The sequence below is a fragment of the Branchiostoma lanceolatum genome, chromosome 15 (assembly GCF_035083965.1).
Source record: "Branchiostoma lanceolatum isolate klBraLanc5 chromosome 15, klBraLanc5.hap2, whole genome shotgun sequence".
Lineage (NCBI taxonomy): Eukaryota > Metazoa > Chordata > Leptocardii > Amphioxiformes > Branchiostomatidae > Branchiostoma > Branchiostoma lanceolatum.
In genome coordinates this window covers 13,925,574-13,943,804 of record NC_089736.1, presented here as the reverse complement: position 1 = coordinate 13,943,804, position 18,231 = coordinate 13,925,574, and the positions used below count along the sequence as shown (strand labels likewise).

Sequence of the window (18,231 nt, the reverse complement as noted above, 5' to 3'; positions counted from 1 at the left end):
GTCCAAATGTACGTTTCAGGTGTGGTAGATCAGAGCATACGCAGAGGAGCAGATTTGTCAGTGTCAGCACGCATGTGTGTGTGAAAGTACCGTAGCCGAACAAGTGTGGCAGTTGTTCTCTCAACAATATGGCTGGATTTGCGGGTGATGTTGCCGGCAATGTTGATCCTCCATCGGTCGAATGGTTATATACACACGCGCAGAGTTAACTTTATAAAATGCCTTACTGGTATACTCCTAATTACCTTCGCCGAGAAGGTTATGCATAGGGTAGCGTTTATTTATTTGTTTGTTTGTTTGTAACGACCAGCATAACTCGAGAAGGCTTGAGTGGATTGTCTTGATATTTGGTTGGTGGGTAGGTCTTGATGAGACTTGGAAATGATGAGATTTTGGGTCCCCTAGCGGCTTGTTATGGTACTGCAGTGGAACATCCTGTTTTGATATTTTAAGTTCTAGACATACACGTACTATGGTCCTGATTTTTAAGTGGCAGATAGCTCTTTGGACAGAGAGTAAGTGGTATAAGTTTTGGCCCCCTAGCGGCTGCGGGAGTAGGTTTTGCTTCAGACTTTGAAAGGGAATAACTCAAGAAGGGCTTAATGGATAGTCATGAATTTTGGTCAGTAGATAGCTTGAGTGATGATGGACATGATTGTATACTTATTATGCAAATCAGAATCTAGTTTGCATGATTAATGAGGAAAGTTTATACAACCTCCAAATTCCATTATAGGACTCTCAAACATATGACATATGTATCTGAGGAAGAGAGAAATATTAATAAATATGAACTATGCAAATGAGGACCTCATTTGCATAATTAATGAGAAAATACTATAACTCAAGATGGCCAGGATGGATGGTCATGATTTTTGGTATGTAGGTACGTTGTATGATTGGACGATAATTATGCAAATCAGATTCTAAATTTCATAATTAATGAGGCAATTTTACAAATCTGCTCTGTTCCATGATATGACAATTCAAATATGTGACATTTGTAACTGAAGAAGAGAGGGATGTTGATAGCCTAATTTGCATAATTAATGAGTAACTACTAGAATGCCATACAGGTAAATGATGGCAATTTCATAGTTGTGGCATTTGGAAGTTATGTGAATGTGAACATCGTTGAATCAAATTATGCTGATAAGGACCTTATTTGATATAGCCTGCGAGTACTGTTATGTTACGCATGATAAAGTTTATATTCATAACATAAGTAGTGTTTCGTAGAAATATCAAATCAATATTGATGGTGTTCAAGTATATCTATTTATAAAAACACACACGCACACACACATATGTATTTATGTATATATTTGTATTATAACTGATACACGCTGTGTTCTAATTTGTCCGACTTAAGTATCACGATTCTCTGTTTTGACTCTGTATTTTGTAAATTTGCCAGAAAAACATACTTTGTTTTGTGTTCGACTGTTTGCAAACTGCCCTATTTGACATAAATGAATGAACATTACAGCCAAGAACGCCTTTTCATTCAAAATGCCCTTAGGATATCAATTCTCTTATTGAATGGCGGATATAAAAAAGAATGTGGTAACCAACCTATAGCTTGTATTCATGATAATTGATATCGACTTCTGATAGCGGATACAGGTGATTGTGTCTGCAACCCTTCCGGTTTGCATACAATACTGTTACTAGATACAAATTGGCAAAACGGCAGTAAACTATTAACAGATATTGAAGAAGGAAATGTAAAACTGATGTAGATGGTTAAACATATTAACATATTAAGTAAAGAAAAATATCTAAAACTGTTGGAATTACAGGGAAAATCAAACATCTTCTTTATCAACAAACCATTATTACCATATTATAGCCTAATATACCCAAATCTGATCTATGGAAATATTGTCTGGGGATGAACCTACAAAACAACACTGTAGACTCTAATACTACATCAAAAACGATTTGTACGTATGGCCGCCGGTTCCAGCTTTTATGCCCATTCTCTTCCTCTATTTATGAAGCTAAAGATTTTAAACATTATCGATATAAACAGACTTCAACTCATTTTTTTACACTCCAATTTCTCAGTAATTCTCTACCAAATACGTTTGACAGCTTCCAAGTTCTGAATTTTAAATATCACGCTTATAACCAAACTCGACAGAGAGACCAACTGCATATCCCCCTAGTTCGAACAAGCCTAGCCCACAATAGTCTATAATACAAGTGTGTGATCAATTGGAACAACCTCCCTCTACACCTTAAAAGTCTTATATCCTTGAATTGCTTCAAACTAAATCTCAAAAATCACCTACTTTCATTCCCCAGCCCTCTAAGTTGAATTTCATTTTTTTCACCTTACACTTATTTGGTATGTTTTGTTAACTGCAATGGACTTTGTGTTAATATGTATTATTTCAGTATTGATATGCTCTGATTTTTATATACAATCAATTATCATTTTTGTCATCATTTTGTTACTATTATCATCGTCTGATTTGTTGTGATATTGTTATCACTTATTACTATAATTTTGTTATAAATTGTTAGATTTATGTTATTTTTTGCTTATGTTTTTGTTAACTGTGATGGACTCTGTGTTGATGTCTATTATTTCAGTATCAAGTTATGCTATGATTTGATATATACTTTCTGTATGCAACCAATTATTATTTTGTCAGCATTTTGTTACAATTATTGTTGTCTGATTTGTTGTCATATTGTTATTGTTATCACTTACTACTATAATTATGTTATGAATTGTTAGATTTATGTTATTTTTTGTTACTCTAGATGGAGGAAGACCTTCTATAAGCCATCATGGTTTTTTTTTCTTCCCCCGGTTCGTGTATTTTTTGTTCTATTCTTTTCAATTATGTACTACAAACTGATTTTAATATGTGCAAATAAATCAAATCAAATCAAATGGTACATAACCCAAACAGTTTTGTCTTACGTCTAAGAGCGATTGTAAGAAGGAACCACATTAATGCCAGCATAGTAGTCACACCTATAAGGTAGTTCACGACTACGCATGTGCCAGGTCAAAGGTTAAGTCCCCTGACTTGTAAACAGGTCTATCTCGATCGTTGTCTTGATTTGTAGTTAGTCGACGTCCAGACGTATTTTGTTTATTTCTCAGGGCCTTTTGACACATCACCCAAAATACATATTTCTGCCCATCCGAAGTCGGAGTTGTGAGGGGCTTAATAACGTAGTGAATATACTTACTAATAGAACGGCATAGAGTTGGTTATGTTATGTTAATGATGACATCATAGTTAGATGACATCATACAGGCAATCCCTCAGAGTGTGAACGTGAAATATTTTAAATAGTCTTAGCAAATGTTTTAACTTATATTGATTGCTTTGAAACTTTTAATCGATGCCTGAAAGCTGTGTGACTTATAATGAATTATGTTGTATCTAGCCTCGCAATTCAGCCTTGTAACGGCTGCCATGAGGCCTGTCTGTCAAATGTTGACAAATAAACCAGTCTACTACTACTACTACTACTACATCATATAGTTAGGATCACGTGTCCTCCACTCGCCTCCATCTTGAGTCCGCCATGACTGTGTGTGAATAAAGCTCTGAGTCGCAACTCCGCGTCTGAGTCGCTAACTAACGCCATTGGCCACTTAGTGGCGGAAGACTAATGAATAGATGATTATGGTAGCAAGCAGGTACAAAGCCGGGAAGGCAATACGGGAGATGAAGTCAAGCTTAGCTAACACGCCGCGGAGTCTCCGTCCTGAGGTGGACTGCCCGGGCTTCCCGAAGTCAGTCATCGGGATGGTCTCCGCACCGCCCTCGGGCCTGGCCACGCCGTCGTCCGAAGATCTTTCGTCCTGGTTGCGGTGCAAGAACGCGGCAGCAGCGGTCTCGAGAACGGCGAGGAAGATAAAGGCACCATTGATGGCCATCAATATGTCCATAAACGTCAGGTAAGGGACCTGGGTACAATTCAGAAAGTTTTAGCAGACTTTTATCTAGCTGTATTTTGTAATCTTAATGCCTAGTAACTAGAAAAATTCATTAACGTGCACCAAAGTTTATAATGTTAACTGAAAGCACCTGCAATGCTTATTGTCCTCAGACATATTTTCTTATACAATTTTAGATCAGATAGGACACACCAAGTAAGCTTTCTCGCAGTTCCAGCCCACAGAGGACTGTTTGTAAGGTAAAAAAAAGCACCCCAGAAGGGAACAAAAATTAAACCTGGAAGAGAATTATTGTCTACAAACGAGGCACATTAAACGTTAACCTTAGACCACAATGCACCACAACTGGACATGCGTATTGGAACGATGAGATGGCTTACTATCGATTTTTTAAAATGCCAAAAGCACAACAACCAGGGGTCTTAATTTTGAACAACATTAAGTAACTTACGTTTGGTAGTAGCAAAGTTCTTGGGAGTGAGGACAGCGCCATTTGACCGAGAAGAAGAAGGATGCAGATTAACATGCGCGCATGCGCAACACGCCCGGGAAGCCAGAACGAGGTCCAGGACAAGATGACCAAGAGGATGCTGGGTATTTGAAACCTGGTCACGTGAATACTCATGTGACGTTGGAATCTCACCTCGACCTTCATCCAGCTGAAAATGCCTGCCAATAAAACAAGATCTTTTGTCAGAGGCCTAGAAATAATTCTAAGATAAAATACCAAACTCTTTTGAATTCAATTGATTTCAATTACAAACCCTAGAAACCTCTGAATTGCATGCATGGCTCATTTTTCCATTGATTTTATGAATCTTAGGTTTAGTCCTCTTACCCTAGGAGGCCAAACAGGCACTGCCACAAACAGACAACTTCAATTCAACTACATTTTAAAAGATATGGTGATTTGATGCCTTTGCACAGACCCCTGTAAGCCTATTTTTACAACATTTCTTTTCTATTGATATCAATGTGCCGTGTTTTGTGCCATCATTTTGTGAAAATATCAGATAAATGCCATTGTGGCTTATGAAGTTATGTCATTTATCTATAGTGTAATGAATAGGGAATGGCTTGGGTTTTCAGAATTTTAGACTTTTACATATCAGATTTATTCAATTGGACGTCATGCAATTATCTGGTGTCTTCTGGCTTTTAGATGCGCTCCCATACGACAACTGCGCATGCTCCATGGTGAAGGTCACTGACCTGAGGAGTAGAACTTTGCTGATTTTGAGGTTTTCAATGTGAGGATGTCGAAGTCCCAAGTTTCGGCGTCATCGCTTATCTTGACAGGATTGTCACCCCACAGCAGCTCCACGTCATTTATCCAATACGAATCTGTTAAAAGACGACATGTAAGATATTAGCAGGTTGCATATCGTTACATTAGTAATGTTCAATTGAATACTTTTCATAGCATGAAAAAGAAGCAATCCATATTCTTTTTTAAATCTGCAGTGGTTTGGCGTTTGAGGATGGTGGTTCCATTCTACGACTGTTTTTAAATACTATATGATTACGTTTTCATAATTATTATATCCTTATAGTACTACGTATAAGCCTAGAGTGATTTTAGATTTGTTGCCTACTGCAGAGTGATTTTAGATTCGCAGCGGTTTTGATAATTGCAGTCAACGTTTTCATATTTTAAGTGTTCCACTGCCCTGACAGCATATTATTGAGCATGCAATTCAGCCGTCAGTCTGCTATATGCTTCTTTTTTTGTGTGCAATAAACCAATTGAAAAGAATTTTTGAGCACATCAATTCCGGTTTAACGACTCTGGTATACTTCAAGGTATGACTATTTATTCATTTTTGAGCCGGTTCTAGATACTCACTAGTCGGTACGTCGACCAGTTTTTCGGTCATTTTGTACATCATGCATTAAGCCTATCTAGACGGGCGGGGGCTTAAAGTGGCCGCGCCAACTTTGACTTCGTATAACAGCCAAACTGAAATGCTATGACTACCAAACTTGGTGACTTTTCCTGAAATTCAGTTGGCAACTATATTAGGATAATAGTATTAAGTTCATTATTTTCTGTGTTGCCATGCCAACGAGTTTCTGACTGGCATTTTATGCAAAAATCACTAATTTCGGTTTAAACGATGATGTTTCTTATGTTTTCTTGCTGAACTACACTAATTTTATACATGTCTAACATCATATGTAATTTAATATAGTGGCGTCCGTGTGGCGCAGTGGTAGATCACTCGGCTGTCAAACAATGGGTCTCCGGTTCGTATCCCGGTGTGCCCAGAGACATGTCCGGACTTGCGCCCCGACGTTGTGCCCTTGGGAAAGGCACTTAACACGACTTTCCTCACTTCACTCAGGTGTAAATGAGTACCTAGCTCATCTAGGGTTAGGAACGTCCCTCGGATAGGACGTTAAATGGAGGTCCCGTGTTTGGGGAGAGCCACACCCCGCGCACGTTAAAGAACCCACCACACCTTTCGAAAAAGAGTAGGGGCATGCCCCGGTGTGCGATGGTTCAAATCTTGCAGTCCGGTCTGGGATGACATCTTGAAAAGGTGATAGTTCACCTGTTATGTCAGTCCTTCCACAAATGTGGTAAATCGAAATAAATAAATAATATAACTTCCATGATTTGATTTTAATAGACATACTAATTCAATTACGTCATAAAAATTACAGGAATTATAAAAATCTACGTGAACATCAATCACTGCAAATTTGGCGCTGATACATTATACCGTTCGGAAGTAAAGATGGGGGCGCCCCCCACCCCTCCCCCCAGTCCCAGATATCCCCAAAAAGCCCAGTCTAGATAGGGTTAAGTCTGGACATTTTTCTTCGAGTGGCGTCCGCTGCAGATAAGACTACATGTACATTTGGGTGTCACCATCACCCCTGTCGTAGTTTGTTTTCACGATATTCAGTTCTGTGTCCTTTCCAGTGTATTCTAATTTTTGTATTTATTTGCATATGGATCCCATAATGTTTCAGTGTATTCCAGGTTTGGTCTCACCAGTGACGTGTATGCAAGTTAAATGATTTTACCTTTGTTGGACAAACTCGCAAATTACGTTTGATCACTCCCAGTGTCTATTTTGCCTTACTTGTTATTTTGTTGACATGGACACCCCGCTTTAGGACATTTGTTAAATGTAACTCTCAAATATGGGTGGCCTTTTGTGGTTGCTAGAGCCTGACCACAGAACAGGTAGGTGTATACATTTGGGATTCGTTTGTTTCTTAGGTGTAGGAAATAGCTAGGGGGCCTTACCGGACCAAGATACCGGCTGCATTTGGCATTTCCGTTGCGGGGGTTAGAATCCATTCCAATCCTTGCCATGGATTAGCCATTGGAAGCCAAAGAGCTATCTATTCTACAGCATATACAGCAGATAGGGTTTGTAGTCATTTTTTGGGTTATTTATTGGGTTTGTTTGTCAGTGTTAAACTTTCAAGCATTCTTCCACATGGCGTACTTTTACTTTTATATTTGATGACACGTGTTAAGCCACTAAGTCCTGTGCCCCAACGACCCATAAAGAGGATTCGAATTCCGGCCCAAGGATCCACGGAATTTCGGGATTGTGATTGCGCCACGAGGACATATACAGATAGAGGTTGGTGTTTATACATCGAAATTCTAGATTACATACTATTATTACCTTTAATATACATGTAATACTTGCGTTGAAGTCACAAAGTTTGTACTCACAGCTCTCGATGCCAAAATAGCATACTTGGCTGTCGGCTGGAAATCTCTGCAAATTCAGGGGGCACCTGACGTCTATAGACACTCTGGAAATGGGGCAGACGGAATTAAACACAGATATACAGCAAAGTCATTCACTGTCGAGGGGGTACGAGTGAAGACGGGGTTTCATGGTTAAGAATTTCTGTAGCAGAGTATTAATTCATTAAAAATGCATTTATTCAATATTTCAGGAATTTTCGGAGGAGAGGTCGTACAGGAAACCATGAAAATAAAACCACGGCAAAGTTTCACACATACATACACTGTTGAGTATAAACACTGTCTGCTGTGTTATGCAGCTTGTCAGGAAATATATTTTCAATATCTATGCCCATTATGAAAACTATATGGTCTCCTTTATTCGAAGCAATTGGTTTTACCGTTGACTTAAGGTGACAGTTCCATTTGTAGAAATGCGGATCAGGTTGTTGTCTTGAAAAATGTCATGAACGAAGCCCTCCACCAGGTTATCGAAGATTAAATCAGGGGTCCAGATTAGGTTTTTATCTTCTCCTGAAGAGAAAGAACAATTGTTATGTCCATGAAAAATGGAGATATAGTTTTCAGTGTGTCTGTGTGTGTGTATGTGTGACTGTGTCTGTGTGTCTGTCTGTCTGTCTGTGTGTCATATAGTCAGCATAACTCTTGATGATTTACAATGATATTTGGTTTGTTCGTAGGTGATGTTAAGCCAAAAGTCATGGTCGATTTTAGGCCCCCTGGTATGTGACCTTGGTACTGCTACAGAACTTCCGTTTTTTTTTAAATAATTCGACCTGGACGTGATGTGGTCTTGAGTTTTTGGTGCCAGATAGCTTGTAACGTATCAAAAAGTGGTGTAGGGCCCCCTAGCATCTTGCTCTAGAACTGCAGGGGCATTATTGTGAAAATGTTCTAAGGAGAATAACAACAAAAAGAACGACGGATTTCCATGACATTTAGTATGCAGGTAGGTTAAGCAGAGATGTACATAATGAACTGCAAATCATGCTAAGTGGGACTTGATTTACATAATATGTAATCAAAATCTATATGAGTAGTGTTTTCCAGTATAAGACTGAAATACATGTAACATGTAGTTTATGGCAAGTGGAACATTAACAGGTACCAATTATGCAATTGAATTCCTAATTTGCATGATTAATGCAAACGTGCCATAATCCATTTAAGTGGTCAATGATAGGACTGTTAATATTGCGACATGTGTAAGTTTAGTTAAAGGTGTTCACGACCAAGCATAGATTATGTAAATGTGAAAGAATAGTTCACTCTTGTTTGAACTGGATTTGCTTAATACAATTAACTTCACAAAAAAGGAAGGGATTTTTGGTGTATACGTCTTTGTTTTAGTGTGTAAGTGTGTGTGTGTCTATATGTCTGTGTGTGTGTGTTTGCGTATGCCTGTATGTGATTGAGACATGTTTGTGTGTTTATGTTTATGTTATTGCGTTTCTGTCTGTCTGTCTGTGTGTGTGCGCGCACGCGCGTAAATGTATGTTCACGTGTTTGTCTGTGAGTGTTTGTCTCTCTGTTTGTGTGTGTGTCTGCGCGTTTTTGTCTATGTGTGTCGGTTTGTTTGTCTGCCTCTCGCTCTGGGAGTATGTGTGAGTGACATTGTGCTGAGCCTGAAGGGGGTGAAGTCTGCCATCTCCGATTGCGTTGTTGTAACGGTAAAGATACCGTCAAACACACATCAGCAATCGTTTTTCTGCCATCTATGTTAATTGTGAGACATTGGTAAGTTGGTAGACTGATTGAGTGATTGTTTGACAGTCATACTAAATTTTCAAATCATGTGTTTGACTGGGCATTGAATTGATTTTGTTTCCATCTAAATCTATATCTTACCTGAGAAGGTGATGGGCTTCGTTGACATAGAATCGTTGTTCATAAAGCTCAGGCGCTCATCTTGCCAGGTTTGTCGAACAAACATGTCGAGAGTCATCACCTGAAATGATGAAAAGTACATTGGAGCTACCTGTGCGATTCGAATTTGAAAAATTCACTCGTTTAAACATCTAAAGATATTTTCTTTGTCATGACAGTCTCTATCTCAACCAAATTCAGCTTTTCCATAAGAAAAGTTTGAAATATGAATCATGCCAATATACCACAGTAACGTTCTAATGCCTTACCGGTTTGAAGCCGTCCATGACAATGTCATTAATAAATATGTCCACCGTCAACATAACAGGACGATCCTCTGTATGAATAAGAAGAAATATGTTCATTTTCACATCATCTCACTACCAGGGGCATAAATGGGAAAACTATGTAATTTTTTCTCCAATATGCCAACAAAATGTGATATAAAGTGAATCTGGTTTTGAAATATGTGAAACCTAAAATGTATTACAATCTGACCATTCGAAAAATGTGAATCAATTGTTATTATCATATTACTACAAGCTTTTCCAAGGGCCCACAATGCTCTTAGTTTTGGAAAACAACGCGGAATTATCAATTTTAAAAAAAGTCGGTCCGACAGACGTTTTCAGGACGAGTACTATGAAATCAGTCCAAAATGTAAAAATAAGTTCAAACACACACACACACAAAATAATAATGATACCAGCATTGGACAATTTTTTTTAAAGACCGACACACACCTCGATATCCAGGTCTCATTACATGCAACTTGTCACCAAAGATGTTGACCACATCGTCGAAAGTCTGGGTACCTTCTACCGGTACAAGGGTGCTGGAAATAAGCATGAAGGAAGACACAAACGCTTAGATTTTGTCATAGACCTCTACCTCTACTAAATTACCGTCGCCGAGAATGTTATGTTAACCTCAACCTCAAAACCTCAAAATGATTAGATTTTGGGCCCCTAAGCGGCTTACTATGGTACTGCAGCGGAACCTCCGGGTTTGATATCTCGCGTTTTAGACATGCTATGGTCATGAGTGGTAGATAGCTCTTTGGAGGGAGAGTAAGTTGTGTAGGTTTGGGCCACTTAGCGGCTTTTTTGGAACTGCAGGAGCCGACTTTGTTTCAAACTTTGAAAGGGACTAACTCAAGAATAGGTTAACGGATTGTCATGATATTTTGAACGTAGATAGCTTGAGTGATGATTAACAAGATCAAATGCCAATTATGCAAATCAGTAGCTAATTTGCATAACTAATGAGGAAAGTTTATACATCCGCTGCATTCCCTTATAGGACTCTCAAACACGTCACATATGTAACTGAGAAATAGAGGAATATCAACAGATATCAAATATGGCAATGAATACCTAATTTGCATAATTAATGGAATATACTATAACTCCATAATGGTAGATGACGGAGATTTCATTCTTGCAGCGTTCGGAAGGTAAGTTGAAGTGGACATTATCAGGCAGAAACCATGCAAATGATGGCCCATTTACACAAGTCAGAATTACGTCATACTACCCCATAACGATACAAAAATTACAGGAGTGATTAAGATTCACATGTACAATTGATACTCATAAGGGAGGCTATGATCATCTGTAAGTGTATATGTGCTGCACATGTACACACTGTCCCGGTTTTTATTTGGCTTTTGTTGTGCCCATGTATGTCCTTTTTTCTGTTAGTGTTTGAGTTTGTAATTTATTTTGAAATACCAATAAAGAAAGGGAAAATAAAGATTCACATGTAGATTACTCCCTGCAAATTTAGTGATGATACACCATACCGTTTGGAAGTTTTAAGGGGGGGGGCGCCGAATGAACCCCAAGTCGTAGGGACTCCGTCGTAGGGACCCCCAAAAATGCCCGGTCTAGATAGGGTTGAACCTCTGTCACATAGCAGGCAGTCAACTAGTCTGTGAAATCTATCAGAATGTCATTTTCGGTCGACGTTCTCAGGTCAATGAGCCCCGTTTGATGTAGTAAGGTTGACTAGCACATATGCAAGTAAAAATACGCTCGACCCCTGGGCGATTGTAACATTTAAAGACCTTAAGCTTCTTGTGTTTAACAACTGCTGCTGAAGCTCATTGACTGTGTGACAGGGGCATTACTACACGAAGCTTCATTGACAAAATGAAACGTACAATGACTTTCGCACAATCAACCACAAAACATAAAACACATATTGAAAATTCTATTATTTAAACAATACATTTTAGACGAACATCTGGAAATCTGTAATATCTTGACAAAATTATGTTCATCCTGGTTTTTTGGATATTTTCTAACCAATCAGTCTATTATTCAATGTATTTGCCTATTTTTGCAGTGAGAGTTGTCATTTCTAAAGATATAATCAAATCTGCCCGTGGTTTCGGGTCTATTGAAATCTGAAGTATTTGAACAAAGAAATGTGAATAGTTTGTTACGTAAGGCATTATATTTAGAGCATCCATGACAAAGGGAAATTTATTTTCAATTTCTTTAGGACAAAATGGACCAAACCTTTGTTCAAGGGCTACACTGAGGTATATTCCTGTTTCTATATTTAAATTCAGAACAGCCCTCCAAAGCAAACGTGATGTGTCACTTGATGACCAATGTCTCAAGCCATCATGTATATTTCCGGTTCGCTTTTCACCAGATGCAGAAAGTCTCTAATGCCCATGACCTCCAGACTTCGCAAATTACAGTGTTCAACCATGGCTGACTCCTACTGCGAGGACGAACGTGCACAGAGATATTTATATAAGATATTTGCTGGGGCTCGGCCACGTAAGTCGCACTACCGTTCGCCGTTCGGTCCGCACAAGGAGGACCTTGGCGCTGCCTCGGCGGAGGCCTGCCCCAGCGCTGGTTCCGGACGCTCTCGGCACGGCCATCCTCGCCCGCAGCAGCGGAGAAACCGCCGCCTTCCTAAACGGTTGTCGACCTCTGGATGCCCCAGCGGGAATCGATTGGCAGCCTGGTCGGTGGGGTAGCGAAACGACTGACGAGGGAGTGTGCGATTGCTTGCTGTCGTTTCCAGAGCTAGTGAAAATAACGACCACTCTCTCAAGTAGGTTGAGTGACCTACAACATTTTCAGATACCCTACAGAGCACTTTTCTGAAAAAAACAAAACATCGCATGTCGGCCAAGGGATGGGCATCGGCGGCAAATGGCAACCGGGCAGACCCCGTCCGGTCGCCGCGGAAGACCCCGTTGCGCGGACGACCCGTCCACCTACCGACAGGCCAGGGACCTCCCCACATCAGACGCATCCTGCACTCATCGGAGTCGGTCAGGGACGGGCGGTCACTCTCCCCGCCGACACCCTCCCCAGCGCCCGGTGATCTGTCCGATGCGGTGCAAAGTCACCGGACGACCGCGTTTTTCTCTCCACGCCGGGGTCTTGCCCGCACGGCGCCGGATCCAGCCGCACCCTCCCGGACTCACTAGCCCCCTGCCGTCGCTTGTGACGGAGCCTGCAAGGCCAAGGGCGGCCGAGCACAAGCTAGTCAAAAGCTACTACTGTCAAGATAGGCTCAGCCACCTACGCCTTGGTCAGACACCTGACGAAATCTAGAAGTCGGAGCAAGTGGGAAACTTGCGTCTCGTACGCGTCGGCGGCTACGTTTCGCTGGTACGGGTGACCAACGGCGCCGGCCCACACTTAGAGGAAGTTGCTTGAAGTTGCCAGAATACGTGAGGAATGGCTATTACATCGGAAGAACAATGTACCGTGCAGGAGTCCGTCCACGGGAGAAACGCGGGCGTGCTTCTCCGTAGTCGGCGGTCTCGCTAGCCGCCGCGCACCGAGAGCAGGCCCGTCGGCTGATCGTGGCCGTGGGAGAGCCCCGCCCATATTAAGACATAGCATTGAAAGAAGCTGCTATTCACCTTTATTAAGATGGGAAGCTGGATGGTAGCTCGGCCAACGCATTTCGACATCAGCCGTAATCAAAGGGCAATTAAAAACGAGCATATGATTATCAATATCAAGTCAAAACCCCATGTTTACCAAAATTTTAACAGGTTCTTGGTGGCGTGCTTACATTATCATAACATATATATAACACATTCGATGAGACCTCACGTTCTTTATCCATGCTCTAAACCGTGTTTATCTGGCTCGTACAAAAAGCCTCTGTCCTGAGAACGAGTTGTACATGAAAATGACCATCGTAAGGAAGATTGTATAGAGTAATGTTACTTACCAAGCCTTTGCAACAAAACTAATATACCATCTAGCTGTCGTGACTGAGACTTAAAATATCACTTTTCTAGCAAACAAGTATTCTTAGAATTTTTATGAGAGAAGATGAAGATTATGAAAATTTGTTCTAGCTAAGATACTCTGCAACATTTGTATGTAACACAATGGTTGCAGAGATGTGCAACATGTCATAAGAAATAAGGTAAAAGCAAGCAAGTCGACAGCACTTACCCGAACGACAGAAACAGAAGACTAAAGGCAAAGAACATGGTGTTCTCCCTGGTTCCTCGACTGACACTGTGCGGTGTGGAAAACTGCGGGCTTGATATCAGTTGTCCTTAAAAGACCTCGATATATCCTTCCGCCGACGTGAATGGCTTAGCCGGGTCAAGCAAGAGTCAACTTTAAAGAGGCAACCAATCGTTTTTCGCCAGCCGGTTATTACAGTGCACCCGAAACTCCAGCCAATGAGAGGAAATAAACGGCTTTGTGGTTTGATTAGATCAATCGTTTTTCGTCCGGGTAAATACATCAGACACCCCAGCTGATAAGAGAAAAATACTAGTATACAGTTTTTCGGTGACTTCATTTTCTGGATGGTTACTTACATCGTTTAGTAAAATATTATGTGTAAGGAAAACGTTGTCTTTATTGCTATCTTTTTAAACTTTCAGTGTTTCATTCACTCACAAAAAAGATTTTTAAAAAGAAGTTCACAAAACATTCACAGCTACTTAATTACCATTTTTTTTTACTAAATACTAGCAGGATGTACATGTACATGTACAACCGCAACGGTTTATGTAGCCACCAGGAAATACTGTGAATGCAGTAATGTTCACGGAGATTTAATTTTCGCGTCCATTTGTGGTAGAGGGGAAATGGAGTGTTCGCTGTGATTTTGAGTTCGCGTTTGAAACAATAGTAGCGCTACAGTAACAATGGAACGGCTTTCGTGGTGGTTTTAAGTTCGCGGTAAAGAGCTTACCGCGAAAAACGCAAACATGAAACCGACGCGAACATCTTTGCATTTACAGTATTTCGGTCTACAGATTACAATTTTTAGAAGCTTTGTCTGCATGCCACAGACCCTGAACAGTTCAAAGCTACGAACATAAACTAGCATGTGCTTACTTATGCTACTTGGTTTATCGCCTCATTTACAGAACTTTGAACATATTGATTACTATTTAGATCACATATATGAATATGACTTCATCTTTTTTCAATCTTCATTCAGCTATCTTTAACTTATAAAACATATATCTTGCCTAAAGATTGAAAGATCACATTCCCACGCCCTTGAAGAAAGATCCAGAACCTTAGCCATACCTTACATATCTAGCTCTGCTAGAAGTTTCAATCTGCAACATTTCTATGAAGCTTTTTCCATCTCAATGGAGTGCAGATATAACGTCTCTGCAAAATTCTTTAACCTTTGACATTTACACGTGAAAGACGTCATCAGTTGTCTGTCACGTCGTTTTTCTTGAACTTGAACGTGGGAGTTCGTTTTGGCAGACGATCTTGGTCTTGGTCCAAATGTACAAATCAGCTGTTGTGGATCAGAGCATGCGCAGAGGAGCAAATTTGTCAATGTCAGCACGCATGTGTGTGTGAAAACAACCGTAGCCGAACGCGTGCGGCATCTGTTCTTTCAACATTGTGGCTGGATTTGCGCCAGAAAGGTCAGCGGTAATCACTAGGTCAGCGGGTGATGTGGCCCTCAATGTTGATCATTCATCGGTCGACTGGTAATATACACATGCCGAGTTGACTTTATAAAATTCCTCACTGGTATACTCTTAATGTATAATGCACACGTTATAGTATTAAGGCTTTATCCAAGAGTTCTTAAAACTATGCACATGTTACAATGATGGATAACAACTTGAAGGTTCTTTGTACAGAACCAAGTGTTTTATTCAAGACGACAAAGAACTTCAACGGTTACCACGAACTCTGTGATCCAGTGACTTATGAACCTAATCAAACTATTCATGAATCTTTCAATGTTGTGTTTCTGTATACAAGACGAATTATAACAAAGTAGGTAGCTAAATTGATTAGTTTACATGTCTCCGTAGAATTTAGAATGTGGAATGTGGATATGTAATTTCTAAAATCTTCATTTAACATTTTGTCGCTCATATTGTGAGCTCGACCAAACAACTGACAACACCTTAAAAGTGAAATTGTTCAGACCGATGTTTTGTACAAACTGGGAGAAATGATGGAGCCCCAACGTTGCAAATCACGCTGATCACCACAGTTTAACCATAAATGAAAGTTTCTTGAGACAAGCTTCCTGTGGCATGGACATCAACATCTTTTCAGAATCTATCAAGACGGCTGTAAAGGTAGCTATAGCTCTCTAAATAGCTTTTCATGATAGGCGGGTCTCTTTCTGTTTGGTTTTCCTTGATGAGTTTGTCAAGGTTGATCTTCGACCTCTCGATCCAGCTCCCGAACTGATGTGCAAACTGTTCCAAGGTCTCCAAAGGGTCGAAATCTTCCCCATCGGGCGCTGGGCTGGCCTTGGCAGAATTTTCTGGCATTGTATCAGGTGAAGTTGGGACTTCTTCCAGACCAGATGGCTTTGTCAGCTTTTCTGTCTCTCTAGCATCATTCATGTGTGAGTCATGATGTAGCTGCTCTTTTCCAGATGCTGAATCAGTGCCAGAAGAGGTCAAAGGTTGATCCTCCTTTGTCGGTGACTGCTCGAGCTTTGTTGTGGGTCTACTTACCCCATCTTCACCTTGGGTGGGCTTGGATGAAGAGCTAGAAGACGATGGTGAAATGTTGGTTTTAGTTGTATTAGCCTCTTTCTTCAGCTTTTCAATCTCCTCTAACTGATGGTTGACGTTTGTTATCAAGGCAATCAGAGATTCCCGCAGGTTGTTTGCCTGATCTGAGTTCAAGGTCGGTTTGGCGTCCGCCATCTTGTCCTTTGTGACTGACCTCAGTGACCTTTAGAAACAGGAGAAATCCAGAAGCTTGCTGGTAGCAGGGAGAAAAGGTATGTCCACTTAGTCAGTTGTTTATATTCACCAAATGATGGCGAAAATACACGTATGACCATGTATGTCTATGCTTGAGTTATGTTTAGAACGATGTACGTAGTTTGTACTCCACCTCCCTCACAGGTTCCAGCCCTATGTTCCAACACCTCTGTGTTCTCACAACCCCTAGCCGTAAGCATACTGTGTTGGAAGTAAGGGGTTTCGAAACATAGGGGCGTCAGAACACTGAGGGACGTCGGAACATAGTAGTTAAGCGACCCACCCCCCCTCCCGCGTAACTACGTACTAGACCCCTACTACCGCACAGAAAAACACCCTTCAGGCATACACACTAAGTGAGGTCAAAAAGGTCGCATTCCAACCGGCGAGTTGCATACAAATGTACACGTACCCACGTATCAAAACCAATTTTCCTTTCATTTAGCGGACCAACAGACAATGTCAACGTATCCACAGAATATCTATACCGTACTGATGCAAATACAAGTTAGGTCATATCAATATTGATGACCAATGGCATAATAGTGTTGTTTTGGTGTCCTAACCTAACCCCCACCCACCCAGTCGCCATACATAAGAAAATACTGGGACAATGTATTAACATGCAAGCTTTAGCACTGAAGGAAAGCAAAGAATGAAAATACGATTCAACATTCTACCCATGTTCAAAACGTAAACAAATTCTACTCGCTGGATCTCCTTTAAGAGCAGCTGTCTGTAAAAACCAAGCAAAATGAGGAAAAAGTGGCCAAGTTCAAAAAATGAAATTTTCTTAGATTTTGTGTGGTGGTAGGGTCTTGGCCCAAACCTACAAAAATGCGTAAGTTTTGGGTCGGAGGTTACCAGTTGCCATGTCAACGGCCATTTTTCAAAATGGCGGATATTCGCCTTGTGAAGGCCTCTCTCTCGCTCAAAATGGACCATCTTTGGCCTACTGTAACTCCCACAAATGAACAGAAATGTTGCTGCCTCTAACATATTAAATTATCCATATCTTAACAAGATAAATGATCATGATGTAAAGTGTTGCTCAAAAGTGTTTTGGCAGTGAGATGCAACAAGCGTTTAAAAATGACCTGTTTTTGTAAAATTTCAAAATTGACAAAACGCCATTTTATGGACATTTTTGGCAAGCAATACCTCCTTACAGGGCACTTCAAATTTGTTGATTTTTGACACAACTCTAGTTTAGACCTTCATAAATATCATATTAAAAAGGTGTTTGGGTTCTGAATGGGGCGGGCCACAGTGACCCAGAGACTAAGCCATTTTTTCCATTGTAGCAGAATTTCAACTACAGAATTGAAGGTGAAATAAACACGTGCAACTTGGTGATTGAGATAAGAATGACTTTTCTTTAACTTTTTTATGCTGCAAGAAACCTGCCTGGCACTTAGAAAAGTATTTTGTAACAGTTGACCGTTGGTTGCTATGGCAACGGTCATCTTTGTTGTT

At 40.4% G+C, this 18,231-nt stretch overlaps 1 protein-coding gene across 1 annotated transcript; it reads right to left on the bottom strand.

Annotated features, from left to right (window-relative positions):
* Nucleotides 1-1,308: 1,308 nt before the first annotated feature.
* Nucleotides 1,309-14,114, bottom strand: LOC136420826 (glycine receptor subunit alpha-2-like). Its single transcript, XM_066407935.1, has 9 exons — nucleotides 13,985-14,114; nucleotides 10,280-10,371; nucleotides 9,806-9,873; nucleotides 9,519-9,618; nucleotides 8,051-8,183; nucleotides 7,632-7,714; nucleotides 5,144-5,275; nucleotides 4,383-4,600; nucleotides 1,309-3,940 (listed from the first exon to the last, which is right to left on the bottom strand). The coding sequence occupies exons 1-9, from the start codon at nucleotides 14,020-14,022 to the stop codon at nucleotides 3,626-3,628; spliced, it is 1,179 nt and encodes a 392-aa protein (XP_066264032.1). The 5' UTR covers nucleotides 14,023-14,114; the 3' UTR covers nucleotides 1,309-3,625.
* Nucleotides 14,115-18,231: the final 4,117 nt, after the last annotated feature.